The sequence below is a fragment of the Sceloporus occidentalis genome, unplaced genomic scaffold (assembly GCF_023333645.1).
Source record: "Sceloporus occidentalis isolate IW3139 unplaced genomic scaffold, rSceOcc1.0.p SCAF_7, whole genome shotgun sequence".
NCBI classification, from domain to species: Eukaryota; Metazoa; Chordata; class Lepidosauria; order Squamata; family Phrynosomatidae; genus Sceloporus; species Sceloporus occidentalis.
Window position 1 is genome coordinate 6,805,400 of NW_028316987.1, and position 14,292 is coordinate 6,819,691.

The 14,292-nt window shown below is 40.0% G+C and overlaps 1 protein-coding gene across 3 annotated transcripts in view; it reads left to right on the forward strand.

The window, feature by feature from the left end:
* The window catches only part of ARHGAP23 (Rho GTPase activating protein 23), a 228,789-nt gene that overhangs the window by 133,374 nt on the left and 81,123 nt on the right, over window positions 1-14,292 (forward strand). For all 3 annotated transcript variants that reach the window (XM_089531789.1, XM_089531787.1, XM_089531788.1), the window contains exon 3: window positions 13,272-13,296. In XM_089531789.1, coding sequence (XP_089387915.1) covers window positions 13,272-13,296 — 25 coding nt within the window. The remainder of the gene's footprint in view (window positions 1-13,271; window positions 13,297-14,292) is intronic.

Sequence of the window (14,292 nt, forward strand, 5' to 3'; positions counted from 1 at the left end):
TTTGTAGACATACAATATATTGTGGACCATTCTGTTGAGAGGCAGGATATAAATCTGTTAAAGAAAAATAAATATTTTCAAGTGTTTGTTTTCAGGTTAAAAATAGTCCAGCAAGACAGACTGTTGTTGTTGTGTGCCTTCAAGTCATTTCTGACTTATGGTGACCTTAAGGTGAACCTATCATTGGGGGTTTCTTGGCAAGATTTGTTCAGAGAGGGTTTACCTTTAACTTCCTCTGAGGCTGAGAGTGTGTGACATGCACACTCCAGTGGGATTCTGTCGCTGAATAGGGATCTGAACCCTGGCCTCCAGAGTCATAACCCAATGCTTAAATCATTATATTTATCTCTTCTTTTTAAACAACAACAACATGTGTCTTTGATGTTACAGAATGATATCATTCTGGCAGATTTCCCTCTTTGCTTTATTTTTCCCTTCTGGAGTCATCACATAAGCAAAGAGGATCCTGCATCCCAATATTACATTGCTAGTCACATATGACCACATAATTCTGTCGCTGAGGACAACTGACGTTAACCGAGATTTGAAAGGAAGCGTGGAAAGGTGCATGAATTTTGTTATTAAAAAAGAAGACCCCTTGCATCACATACAGAAATGGTTAAGAAAGGGAGAGAGAGATTAATTTTAAACACTAAAATATTTGTGAAAAAAGAGTCATTTTTCATCTCAGCATTGATTTTTCTTCTCCACAATTTTAATCCTTCTAATCATTTTGTTCTTATATTAGTGCCATCAATGTTCATTTCACTTAGCAGAGCAACAACAAGAACATGACAATTCCTTGCCATTTGAAGATCATAATATAAATCTAGACCCAAAAGAAATCTATAGAGGAAGGAAAAGAAAGCTCAAGATAATATAAAAGACAAAGAGCTTGAAGATTTTTTTTTTTGGGGGGGGGGGGGGGCTGGAATTCCATGCTGAGATTCTGGGAATTACAGTTTAAAAATGTAACTTTTCCAAGCGCTTGGAAGAATATAAGCAAATCCAGTTCCCATGCGAGAATGCACATTTAGCACCACTATTTGTTTCTTACAATATAAGCTTAGTAGCCCAGATGGCGCGAAAGTAAAGCAAAGGAACTTGGAATCCACTTGTGGAATTTGAGTAGTCTAATTAGGACATCCCCATCTCCAGGCAAAGAGAAAGAAGCTTTGGCAGGGTGAGGCTCCTGATCCGGGGGCTGGGTTTCGATGATTCACTAGGGCAAAGGAGGGAACCACACATTTGGTGCCAAGCATTCCTTGGCAACTGTCAGCTGATGACTTGATTGTCTCCTTGTGCACCTTGGGCAGGCAGGCACTGCAGGTTACTTCATATATGTGTGGAGGAAGAATGCAGAAAGGAAGAAGTACTGCCAAAGGTGAGGAGAGACAACCCACTAAGGGAATAAGTGGGTGGGGAAAAAATGTTGACTCAAGGGAATGTTCTGCAAGTCCTGTATGCCTCCACCCTTTCCATTTACAGGTTTGATTTTATCATCTATTTTTTTTAATGAAAAGTATCCTAATCAATCTGAAAGATTCTTAAGTTATCTAACTCTGTCTCTCTCGAATCATAGGATCATAAATTTAGAAGAGACCACAAGGGCCACCCAGACCAAATCCCTGCCATGCAAGAAGACACAGTCAAAGCATTCCTGACAGATGGCTTTCCAGCCTCTGTTTAAAAACCTCAAAAGAAGGAGATGCCACCACTCTCAGAGGCAGCATGTTCCACAGCTTTTACCATCTGAAAGTTCTTCGTAACATTTAGGTGGAATCTCTTTCCCTTTAGCTGTCTCTATCCCTTCTTCTACCCTTGTCTTCATCTCTACACTCTACCCCATCTCTGTCTCTATTCTATATACTCTGTCTCTACCACCCACCCTCTATCTCTACCCCTGCCTTTCTTCCTCTCTACTCTCTATCTCAGTGAAATAAAGAACATATAGTAGCAGCAACAGTAACAATAAAATGGAAACATTAGGGATCCAAATGCCTTCCAAAATGGAAATGTTCATTTCTTCCTAAACATACTCTGTGAACTGACCATATGGATTAATTTAGGGAAGGAGTGCCATAGAGAAGGTGCTAATGCAGTAAAGGCCCTGTTCCTTGTTCTGCTCCATATACTGAAACTATACCCATTCTGAATAGTAGCCACTGATAGTTCTATCTTCCATGAATGTATGTATTCTCAATGCTATCATTGTTGTATGTCCTTTCCCCAGGCTATTTTCTTAAATTGGGAGGGGGTGAGTAAAACAACCCAGTCTATTGGTGTATTTTCTTGGAGTTCACCAACTTTCTACTGGTTACTGGGATTCTTGCAGAGAATCATTAATGTAGAATAGTTGTGCTTAATAAAAAAAAGGCATAACTCACTTCCTAATTAATATGGATTAATTATGTTTAACCATAACATGTTAATAGATCCTGAGTCTGTACCTTGCTTTGGAACTTCAAAAAACATTGGTAGTTATGGAGGTTTTGTTTGCTGTCATTTTAAAGAAGGCAAAGTTCTTATCTTAATACCCAGAGGACATGAAAGCCCATTTATGTTCTTTGTATGACTTATCTGTGTAGCAGACTAGTAACGTCCTGCAGTGTGGGGTGTGAGGGATCCCCCCCCCCCATATAACTATGTACACCCACCAATGTTAGTGTGCAAATTAGACTATCCAGATTCAGAGATCTGGCATATGGCAATGTAGGCCCCTCTGTGAGCCTTCAAGAGAATCATGGATTTATTGCAAAGCTGCAGCCTATACAGTTTCAGAGAGACCAAGAAGGAGGGCAAACAGGAAACAGATGAGAGCCAGGGTCAAGGACTAGGAAGACAGTCCAGTCACAGGAACCAGCACAACAGTGAATCAGAGCCAGGGTTGGGTGGAGACGAAGGGACAGCTGTGCTGCATATCTACTCCAGGGGATCCGGGAACAGGAACTGAGGATCCTGGACAAAGGCTAGGAGCAAGGTGGGAGGAAGGGCAATATGGGAAGGTCACATCCAAGGCCTGCCCTGGAAGCTTTTGTCCTCAGGAAAATTCCTAGTTTTGGGAGAGGTCAGTATGATAAGGGAGAACACACCCTCTGCTGGCAAAAGCCTGCAATTCCCTAGTAGTTTGGGAATCTCATGGAGAGCTGAGTTCCAAACATCCGCCATTCACACCCTTTGGGTTGAAGGTTGAAAGATGGAAGTCTTTTGCTCTGAGATGTATGTGTGCCAACTCTTTGTCCAGGATGTAACTGACATGCAACTATCCCCACCAGCCATTTTAGAGCCATGCTTAATGGACTGTCTGTTAACTTGAATAAAAGGAAAAACATTAGGATAGATTAAAATTAAATTTGTATCATGTTGTTAGGCCTGACTAGGGACAAATCACATAAAAGTATTTTCTTTAACCTGCCTGTTCATGAGTACATGGGCTGTTTCTTCCTGGTATGGGAGACAGAATTCTGGATTAGAGGGATCTCCAGTCTAATCCAGGAATGAGAGATAGTGCCAGAATCCCTGACAAAGTGGAATTCTGTAAATGGATCGGAATACACTGTACAAGAATTTGTCAGTAGTTTGTCATTATGAATTAAACACCAGACAGGATGTATCTTAGAGCTCACCAACCTGTCTTTTCCCAAAATATACTTTGCTGAAGTGAGGTGGGGATGGTCACAGGGAGGGGTTTTGACAATGGTGGAGGCTTGGACAGAACAATCCTTAATGCTGAAGAGTCTTGAGGAATGGAATATTTTCAATTTGTTCCGATACAATCCTTAAACTCTAGAAGACATTGAGAGTCTTACTTGCCAAGTTCTTCATTGACATAGAGAACTGTGCAGGAGGTCCATGTCTTGCACAGAAGGCCATTGCCATCTCTACTATGTCTCCTTGCCTGTACCTTCTCTTCACATGGGTAAACCTTGAAAATCTCACAGGTACACCAACATTATGCACTGAGTCTCAGGAATGGGAAAAACACATCAAAATATTTCTTGAGACAAGTTGAGAAAACAGGCTAAATAGAAGAAGAGCCAGAGAATAAGAACTCACCAGTAATGGTAGTGCAATGTAGATATTCATAATATCACCCATACTGTATCTATCCCAATTGATAGATGTATGTCAGTCATTCCATGCCAGTCACATCCATAGGTACCCCAAGCAGTACACTGTTGAAAGGAGGATTTGTATACTAAAGAGACTGCTCAAGTAAGTGAGCTGGAACACTCTCCTGCAGAAAACCCACTACTTCAAGGTTGAGGAACTAAGAGGGATGTCGAGCCACATTACTCCCTAGTAAAGTTTAGAGAGCCACACCCCTGTTGCAAATAAGTAAATATTATTTGAGGGTCCCCAAATACCCTCTTAAAGGTGTAAGTGTAATGCATTTTGCAAAGTATTTACCCCTGGGACATTTTAGGCCAAGGAGAAACTTTTTTTAAAAATGAGAACTGATTGCAGTTCACTTCTGAATTACTTGGTGTTCTGAAAAGCCCCCCTCCAGGCCTAGAAGGGCCTAAAATGTGGTAAAAATGCCCCCACCACACCCTAGAGGGCATTTTTTATTTGGGGGGGGTAATAAAATGGCGCTGGGGGCTGCATATGGGCCCTGCTTTGCCTATTCCTTCCCTACCTAATGCAGAGTCTGTTGGCAAATGGGTGCATCCATCAGAGGAGATGCAAGTGGTTCTCTATACATTCCTGCAAAAAGCCTAGAAGACATGCCTCTGTTCACTCTTCATCCCCCTGTCTCCCTGGAAACATTCAGAAACCCCAAACATGGCTATATTTAGCACCTTAATTATTATCCAGGGCAAATGCTGCCTGCACGTGCATGGGGGTTTGTGTGTGAGTGCATTTTGGCTGGAGGAACTGTCCTTGAGATTTCGCCTTCACTATGGCGTGATGTGAGTTGACAAGATCTAATGCTCAGAGGAGGAGAGCAGTGAGCAGAAAATGGAGGAGGATGCTTTTACTCCAATCCTGTGTGACAGGCAAGGAGATATAGTGACATGGGGATTGAGGAGAGGGTCTTTTTGAGTTGGTTCTTCTCGTGCTGCGGCACTAGTGCTGGGAGATTCATATCCAGGTACAAGAAAGCAATATATAATTCAGACTGGGATGCTATAGAAATCTCTGTAGTATGAAGGTTAAACAAATTGACCAAGGAATGGAATAGGAAACGAGAAGCAATCCTGCTAGCAAATTTATTTACTTCGCTTTTTTCCTTCATCATTTTCAGTCTTGCCCTCTAAGAACAGGTCAAGATTAGCAAAGGGATTGAGTTTGTATCTTTGCAGGCACTGCCCTTTTCCCTTGGGCTTTGGTGCAGAGCTGAACTTGAGGATACCTGCCTGATCAGATTCTTCCTGAGACAGTGAGAAGGAAACTGAGTTTGTTACTCTAGATAAGGAGTAGATACTCTCTGAAGATGCCAGCTACAGATGCTGGTAAAATGTCAGGAATAAACTCTTCTAGAACATAGCCACATATCCCGAAAAACCCACTAAAAACGATGAGTTTGATCCTGCTTAGGAACACAGAAGTGTGGAGCCTTTGCTTTCTCTGAAGTGAGAAGATTGTGTGTGTGTCCAAATGCATTATAGTGTTCAGCTTAATTGCTGCTACTGTTTCATATAACCCTCTACAAAATATCCATGTGTCCATGTCCATCTGGGAAGTGGTCATTAAGCCCAAATACTCAGAAGACACTAGATTGCATCTGATTTTAAAACCTAAGCACAGTCAGGCCTGGCTAGTATGCGGATGGGGGACCACCAATGACAACCAGGTGCTGTAGGCTATATTTCAGAGAAAGGCAATGGCAAACCACCTTCGAGTATTCCTTGCCTTGGAAAGCCATATGAAATTCATGGGATTCAGGCAACTTGAAAGTACATATAGACAGATGTTGTGGAGGTGTCATTTTTAGCGGTTAAACATGGCTGGCCTTTTGTGTAAGACTAGTATTCACTATTGACACCCATCCTTAGTTTCTGGAGCAACAATAACTGCCCTCATCCCCAAAAGTGATATGAAATATTTTGGTTTTTAGACCTGGTGTAAGCATCGAGCACCCCCCCCCCCCCCGACTGACTTATAACAATTGCTACAGCTGCCTGAAACCAGGGCACAACTAACTCAGTGCTAGGTGGCTGCCATCTCTCCTTGGCCCAACACATCCTTTTAATTCACTCACAACACCTTGACATCTCAGTGCATCATCTCCCAGGAAGACTGATGAGGAATCAGCATGCCAGATGCCAGCCAAAACTTGCTGTCTGAGGCAGAATTCTCTTTTCCCCCCCCACCCCCGCCCCTGGGGAGGGGATTTGCCACACCGTATGGAAGTCAGCCTTTTCTCAGAGGAGGGCCACAATCTCACTCAAATCTGGAGCTGACTCTGAGCAAAGAGCTGACAGTAAGCTTTGGCCCACCTAAGGTAGTAGACTAATGATAGATACTCATCTTGAAAAAAATAAGCTTGAAAAAATTGGATCCCCCACCCAGCGTTGACAGTTAAGCTAAATGTTACATATGGTCCCACTTAAAGTAAACATTTGGAAGGGGCTTTTTCTATTCATCCTTACTATGATTGTAGTAGGAAAGCAAGGTTGTGATCCTTGTACACATTCATATGAGTAATCCTCATTGAAGCTCATGGGACTTGAATGAACATGCAGAAGGGAATGCACTGTAATTTATGCAGTTGTGATAAACCCTTGTAAAAAAGGTCTTCCAGAACGATACTCTTCCTTAATTAGATAGACTGTTTACTTGTTGATCATTGAGGGCTAAACTGTTCCTGTTTTTGCTTCCTATATATTTTATTTTTTCCCTTCTTTCAAAGAAATTGTGGCCAAAATCCTCTTGCAGCACTACACTAGTGAAAATTGTTGTGTGGCCAGTTCTTCAATAAGTACACACAGAGCTCAGAAGTGAGAGAGGGTGTGTGTGTGTACTTATTGAAGAACTGTCTACATTTGGGTCTGCAATTATGCCACCTCTGAGAAAGTGTAGCTACTTACACAACAATTTTTCATTATGACCTTTCATAATTGAACTGGTTTAGGGAATTGACTTTTCTGGTACACTTTGACTGCAGGAACATTGGGGTACATAGTCTATAAACACATAAATAGGATCCCATGTTAGTACCAGCACATTTCCATTTTTTATCTTTGGGGCCCGAACAGACAGGCCAAAATTAAACGGCTTCGGGTCATTTTGGAGGTATGCTATTCAAATGCTGCATGAGTCCTAAGAGGCCAGAAGCTGCGCCAAAGCTGCACTCCAGTCTTTAGGACATGCAGCATTTGAATAGCATACCTCCAAAGTGACCTGAAGCAGCTTTATTTTGGCCTGTCTGTTCGGGCCCTTAGATTTCCATGGTTTGAGATTGACAGGAAGCCTCTTCTATCCCAAAGAACAGCATATTGAGTGGCAAAACACAGAAGGGGTAATGTGAAGATTGATACCTCACCTAAAAGGGAAATGTACCAAATGAGAGATGTATCACTGTTTCTTCTAATAACAGCTATAACATATCATCAGATTGTGGAGGCCTGCTTTGTTCCCATTCCCTCTTCACAGAGGTGTATTTATGGGACAGTTGGAGTGGGGAGAGTTTTCAAAGCTACCTTGCACTCACTTGTGGAGGAATTTTGCAGTGCAGAATGGAAATTTGCTTTCTTGAAAATTCATTTCTTATCCAGCGCTGTGCATGATCACAATAGTTAGGTCCCTATGCCAAGAAATGACCAGTAATGCTCTAAAAGTTACACTAAGCCATTTGATAGATTATTCACAGCTGTTAGCTGAAAATTAGCATAAATTAGCAAATTGTGTTCACAGCAGTGTTCCTTGGTGAGGAGTAGAGGTCATGAGAATTGTGGAGGGGAAGGCAGATTTCTTTTCTGATTGTGACAGTGGCTGAGTTTTCAGGTCATGGCATTTTTACATTCTTTAGCTATAATATTTTAGGGCTGCTTTGAATTATATGTAATTTTGTGCTTAGCTTTACTGATATTATCTTAAAAGCAAAGTTGCCCAATGTTTGCTTGTGGTATAGATGATTTCAGGAAATATTTGGATATGAGGCATGTATGGGATGGAACAAAGTAATGGGACAAAAGCTTATTGATATAAGAATCGTGTTAAATTAGTTGTGGTTCAGAATTGTGGGAGAAAGGTGCTAAATTTAAGGTGAAATCCGGCCCTAACTGCTCATTTTAAATCAGACAAGGTTGCCTAACCAATATGACTAGAAGCTTTATTATTGTTTTGTGCTGCTTAATGTATACATCTGGTGATAAAAAAGGAGATACGAAAGCAAAGGGGACATAGTTTAAACCAGCCTTCCCTAACTTGGTGTTTTCAAAACATGCAATCATCATGTGCAATCAGTATTGACCAGAGGCAGGTAGAAAACAGGCATTATATGCAAGAGATCTAAGGTTTAGCCCCTTGAAGCTTCAGTTAAAAGAATCCAGTTAAAAACAGTTTGTAAGTAACATCAACTGTAGCATTGTTACTTCTTTCATCCATTTGATGAAGGGTGACATTACCTTTAAGCTTTATAAATGACAGTGATGTTCATGTTATATCTGATGCATAATGAATAAAATGTATGCCTTAAATGTGATGCATGATTAATGTCATTTATCCTTTTTGAGATTTTCTAAATTTTGAATTTTAAAGTATTGATTGATTTTAATATGTATTGGTTTTATAAGTTCTTTTAACTAGTTTTATATGTTTGTGTGTGTTGTGTGCCTTCAAATCATTTCTGACTTATGGTGACTTGGCAAGATTTATTTAGAGGGGGTTTGACATTGCCTTCCCCTGAGGCTGAGAGTGTGTGACTTGCCCAAGGTCACCCAGTGGGTTTTATGGGTGAACTGGGAATCTAACCTGGTTACCAGAGTTGTAGTCCAACTCTCAAACCACTACATGCACTGTATTCCCCGTGCCATATGCAGAGACAGATAAAAACATCACTTTCAAATAACTTTGAGAAGTCATTTCAGAATACCTTTTGTACATTTAAACTGTTTAAAAAGCTATTTTAAAAATAAGATATTAGTAACAAGTTACTAACAAGTAATATGAAGTAGTATTTTTTTTGCCACCAAGTAATGAGAGCCAGCATGGAGTAGTGGTTTGAGCACTGGACTGCGACTCTGGAGACCAGGGTTCGAATCCCTGCTAAGCTATGGCAACCTACTGGGTGACTTTGGGCAAGTCACATTCTCTTCACTTCAGCAAAACCCCTCTGAACAAATCTTGCCAGGAAAAACCTGTGCTAGTTTTGCCTTAGGGTCAACATAAGTTGGAAATGACTTGAAGGCACACAACAAGAACAAATGATCAAACAAAACAAACACATCCCCAATAACTCTGATGCATTAGCTGTTTCAATAATATTTTCTCCTTCTGAAGAATCTTAGGTAGCAGAACTGGAAAGACATGTGGCTGAGAGCTGAGAGAGCTGTTGTCAGTCAAGAACAGATAACAGTGGGACCAAAATGGATTCAACAACCTGTCTCAGCACATGCCAACTATTTATTACTGTGTAGTGTAATTGAAACCCACTGGATGACACTAGGCAACTCACACTCGCTCAGCCCCAGAGGTTGGCAGTAGCAACTACCCCTCTGAAGAAATTTGTCAAGAAAGCACCATGTTAGGTTCACCTTAGGTTTGCCATAAGTTGGGAACAATTTGAAGGGACACAGTAACAACAACAAGTGTAATTGTAAGGTGGTGTAGTGATTAAAATATTGGACTGGGGATTGGGAGATCCAAATTCCAGTCCCTACTTTTATACAGCTGTGAGCTTACTGGAGGAAGGCTTGGATATAATGCAAATAATGAATAAATAAAATATGTTCATTTAGGTTCCTATAACTTACATGTTAAGACACTGTATAGTGGTTTAGAAATGAGCTGTTAGCTATAGCTGCTGGTCATAGTTTAGTATATAGTATTTGTTGTTTATTGTTGTGTGCCATTCAGTCATTTCCGACTTATGGTGACCCTAAGGTGATATTATCATGGGGTTTTCTTGGCAAGTATTCCTAGTGAATTCATGTTTCTGGAATCAAATCAAAATTTGCTGATTTGCTATATTGGAGGAAGGATGGGGTAGGTTGTCACTACCTACTAACAGAAGTGTTCTGGTATTTGAAAAATTAAAAATGACCTTTTCTGGTCAGTAGTGATGAAAGAATTAGAAGTGAACAGATACAGGTTAGAGGTAATCTGTAATGAATAAGACAACTACCCGTAACTAGTTAGAAAGGTAATGGTATTAATTAGGGGCATCATTAGGGATTTATGGGGGAGTGTGGAGTGGACACCTCAGGGAGGGCACCAGGTGTGCTGATGGGAAGGGGCTTCCTTCTGGTATGGAGACTGAAGATCCTGAGAAGGACCTGTTCTAACTTTCCAGAGGTGGCAAGGAGGCTGGCCAGGACACTGTTGGTATACCACGGTGAACTCCTGGAGGTCTCTCCCATTGCTCAATGGCACCTGGACCTCTTCAGGAGTTGCATGCAAGGTGGGTAGACCTGAACAGGGACTGTTCTTGGTCCACCTTTCCATTGACAGCAAGGAGGCCAGCCTCTCTTTCTCAGCAGCCCGGTCAACTATGCATGATGGACTATTGGCTTGGTGGCTCTGGGCTGCAGAAGAGCCTAAGCTTTCAAGCTTTCTCCAGCGAGGGTTCCAGATCACCCAAGAAATCCATACTGCCTCCCTGCAGCTGCACAACCAGAACTTCTGCCCCCCACTATCCAGTTATCTACCAGCATTTCAGACCCCGGTGTGGAAACCAAGAGAATAAACATTCCTATGTGTATCACATGGGATCAGTACCAGGCAGCCTCATCTCCAGGGTGTGCAAACTCCTGGTGGTCTTCCTAAGCATGCAAACTCCTGGAGGCCTCCCCCCCCCAATGGTGCTTTGACCTTCTTTGGGACTTGCACATATGTCAGGTAGACCAGAACAGCCTGGGACATGGACACTATCTGGCCTTTCTCTTGCACATCTATTCCTGGGGGTCCATTGGCCTAGCTATGTGTGCATGTGCCAGGCAGCCTGGCGGTGACAGCATGAGTTACTACACTGAGGTGACACCAGTCCTAATGACACCACTGGTATTAATGAGGGTGTAGCAATTCTGCCTTTGAATACTAACTCAGTGAGGTTGAAAACATTTACCCTGGTAGTGTAACAGTTTCTTCTTATTTTCAAAGGTTTATTTTAAAGGCTGTTTTGCGGCAATTTTATAGGACTTTCCAAGTTTTATGTCATTCTGTTATTAAGGTTTAGGTTTTTCTCTTTCAAAAATGTAACAGAAAGCAATAGAAAAGCAGTGCAAAAGAGCGATGTGATTAGTTATATTTCCAGTGCCACACTAAGTAATGGCAAACGGTAACTTTTTGTGTGACTGTCACAGGCTTTTCTTTAGAGGAAGATTTCTGAAATGTAAATGGGAAATCAGGCACTGCAGTTTTTCTCCAAAACAAACAAAAAAGAAGAATGAAGGAAAAGGTGCAAGGGTGATAGAAAAGCCAAAAGCAAAAGCCAACATCAAAGGAATCAGTTTGCAGCCATAGTGTAACATGTACAAAAGAGGAAAATAAATTGATGCTGTTGGACACATTTAAAGGGCAGAAAAAATGTGTTATATGCTAAATAATATTTTGATGGTGGAGAGTGTAGATAATTTTGTTGGCTAACAACCTGCAATCTTCAGTTAAAAAGAGAACATTAACAGTTCAGCAGTAAAGTATAAGAAATTGTAGATGAAGTTGTTAAATTTTGCACAGGTATTTTCAGATGGCAATATCTAGACATGATAATCTTGAGGATTTTTAAACTAAATCAAATATTCCCTAAATGCACACAATAAAGCAATAAGATAGGAAGAAGGAGCATAGGCTGTTGACAGGGCCTTGTTATACCTAGTTATTAATTATTATTATAGTTGTATAAAATTATACTGATGCCGCCATCACTAGTTAAATCCATTTGGATAGTACAAGTGCAGGAAGGGCCCAACAGGTGTACTAGTAAATTTAAGCTTTCAAAAATGGTTTCCATGCCCATTTAAATATCTGGCTGTAAGTAAAGAACAGAGATAAATAGCTGGTTTTAAAAGGCTGGGGCAATGGTCTTTTGGGCTGGGGTTGGTCCAGAACCAATGGATTGTGTCCAGAGTGACCGATTCCAGCCCAGGGCTGTTGGCTTACATTACCTGAACAGGACGATGGCAGGCTGGGGGGAACACTGACCTTTCGGCCTGTCTGTACATTCCTCTAGAGGAAAATTGCACACAAAATGTATAAGTGAAAATAGTGTATAAATATCTATTATATTACAGGAAATTGCTTGAAAAATTTAAATATAGTAAACAAAATTGCACAGAAAAATATTCATATTCAGATAAATGTGTATTAAAAATATTAATTTTTGTACAGAATTTATGTAAAAAAGGTAAGCTGCTCCAGAGATGGGATGAAACAAATGTATAATTGGAAACAAGATGTACTGAAATAGACAAAGTGATTATATCCCTAAAAATTAGTTGCATTCTTAATGATGATGAGTTGTTTTTAAAGCAACCTTTCTATATTTACGGGAAGCTATAATTGTTTGCACCAGTTTGTATACATCTGTTCTCTATGTTCTGTGGTACAAGGAAAATTCTCCTACAATATTTTTATTCTAGAATTTATGTGCTGCAATACTTGAAATGCCATTTAATGATTGGAAAAAAATATTGATGCATTCAATCTGGCACAATGAAAACCCTAAGATTAGTTAAAAAATCATTAGAATCATTGAACCCATTTTCTGTACAGATTTTTTTTGGTGGGGGTACAAAAATATGTCCTTCCCCTCGCAGAATAATTCCTATGTAACTTTTTGGGATGTTGAATATCAGGAGAAAATTTTACAGAATATCTTGCTGGTCTATTATTCTTCCCAAGTGTCAGGAAATCCATTTTTCAACCCAGAAACAAAAAATTATAAATATTGCTAATCTCCACCCACCCACTACCACATGCAGGGTAAAAAAATATGAATCCCCATGTCATTTCTCTATAGGAAAAAATGCAGCTTGGTAGGGCAGGTATAAGGAGAGAAACAAATGAGTGGCAAAAGTTTTGAACAGCCTATCCTTTCCCTTTGAGCTGGGCATAAACATCATGTCTTGTTCAAAATTATATATTATCTTTTTCTCTTTCTTTTACAGGAGGAAGAAAATGGAAACAGAACAGGTATGTAGCCATGTTTCCGTTCTGTTACTTCAGGATACAGGTCTCTGTGTGTTTGTGTGCATCTTTAAAAAAATCAACTTAATTTTTCAATTTATATTCAAAACGGATCTCAGTTACATACAACAATGTTCCAGTATAACAAAGCAGAAAAATAAAAATACAAAGTGGGGGGAATAACTACGTTAGTTGCAAGTTGCTATAAAAGCTGACCAAATGTCCAAATATAAGTCCATTGGTAAATTTTGTCTATACATCATTCTTCCAAGTTTTGCAAGCACTGATAGAGCATCTATCTATTGGATCACAGGTGGAGAAAAATGATCTTTCAAGGAACAAAGTATCAATCTTTTAGCAGTCAAAAGACTGCAAAAATCCATGTCCATTGGCCATTTGTTAATTTCCAAGAAACAAGCGAATAAAAGAACACGCACATCCCTGAATATCAAGGAACTTTCCAAAACCAAATTTACTTGTGTGGTTTCTTCCTCCCAAAATGTAGCTTCTGTGAGACAACTCTAGAACATGTGTTAAGAAAGCATTAGCAGCATTATATCACCAACAATTTGTTGATTTAGAAAGTCCTTTCATGAATAGACATTGTAGCAACCAATATACCTAAAAGAGCAGTTTCTGCTGTATAAGAAGACATAGTTGGTGATCTATAGCCACACTAGTTATAGATGTTAAAATCTATGGTCATTGATTAGTCATAAATGGATATTCAAATTCTCTGTTCCATTCTTGCTATAAACCTCTCATGTTATATTTATTTATAGAAATTAATATATATATAAATGGCTGGTTTGGATACTTGGTTGACCTCAATTAATGTTTTTAACATTAAGGGAAATTCGGATGTACTTACAATTGCAGGGCCAAATCTGGATTGTAACGAATGTTTCAGTTGAAGTAGTGTGATTAAGCTGATAGATGTAGTTTAAACTGTTGAGGCTGTCATACTTTGGCCACATCATGAGAAGGCAGGACACACTAGAA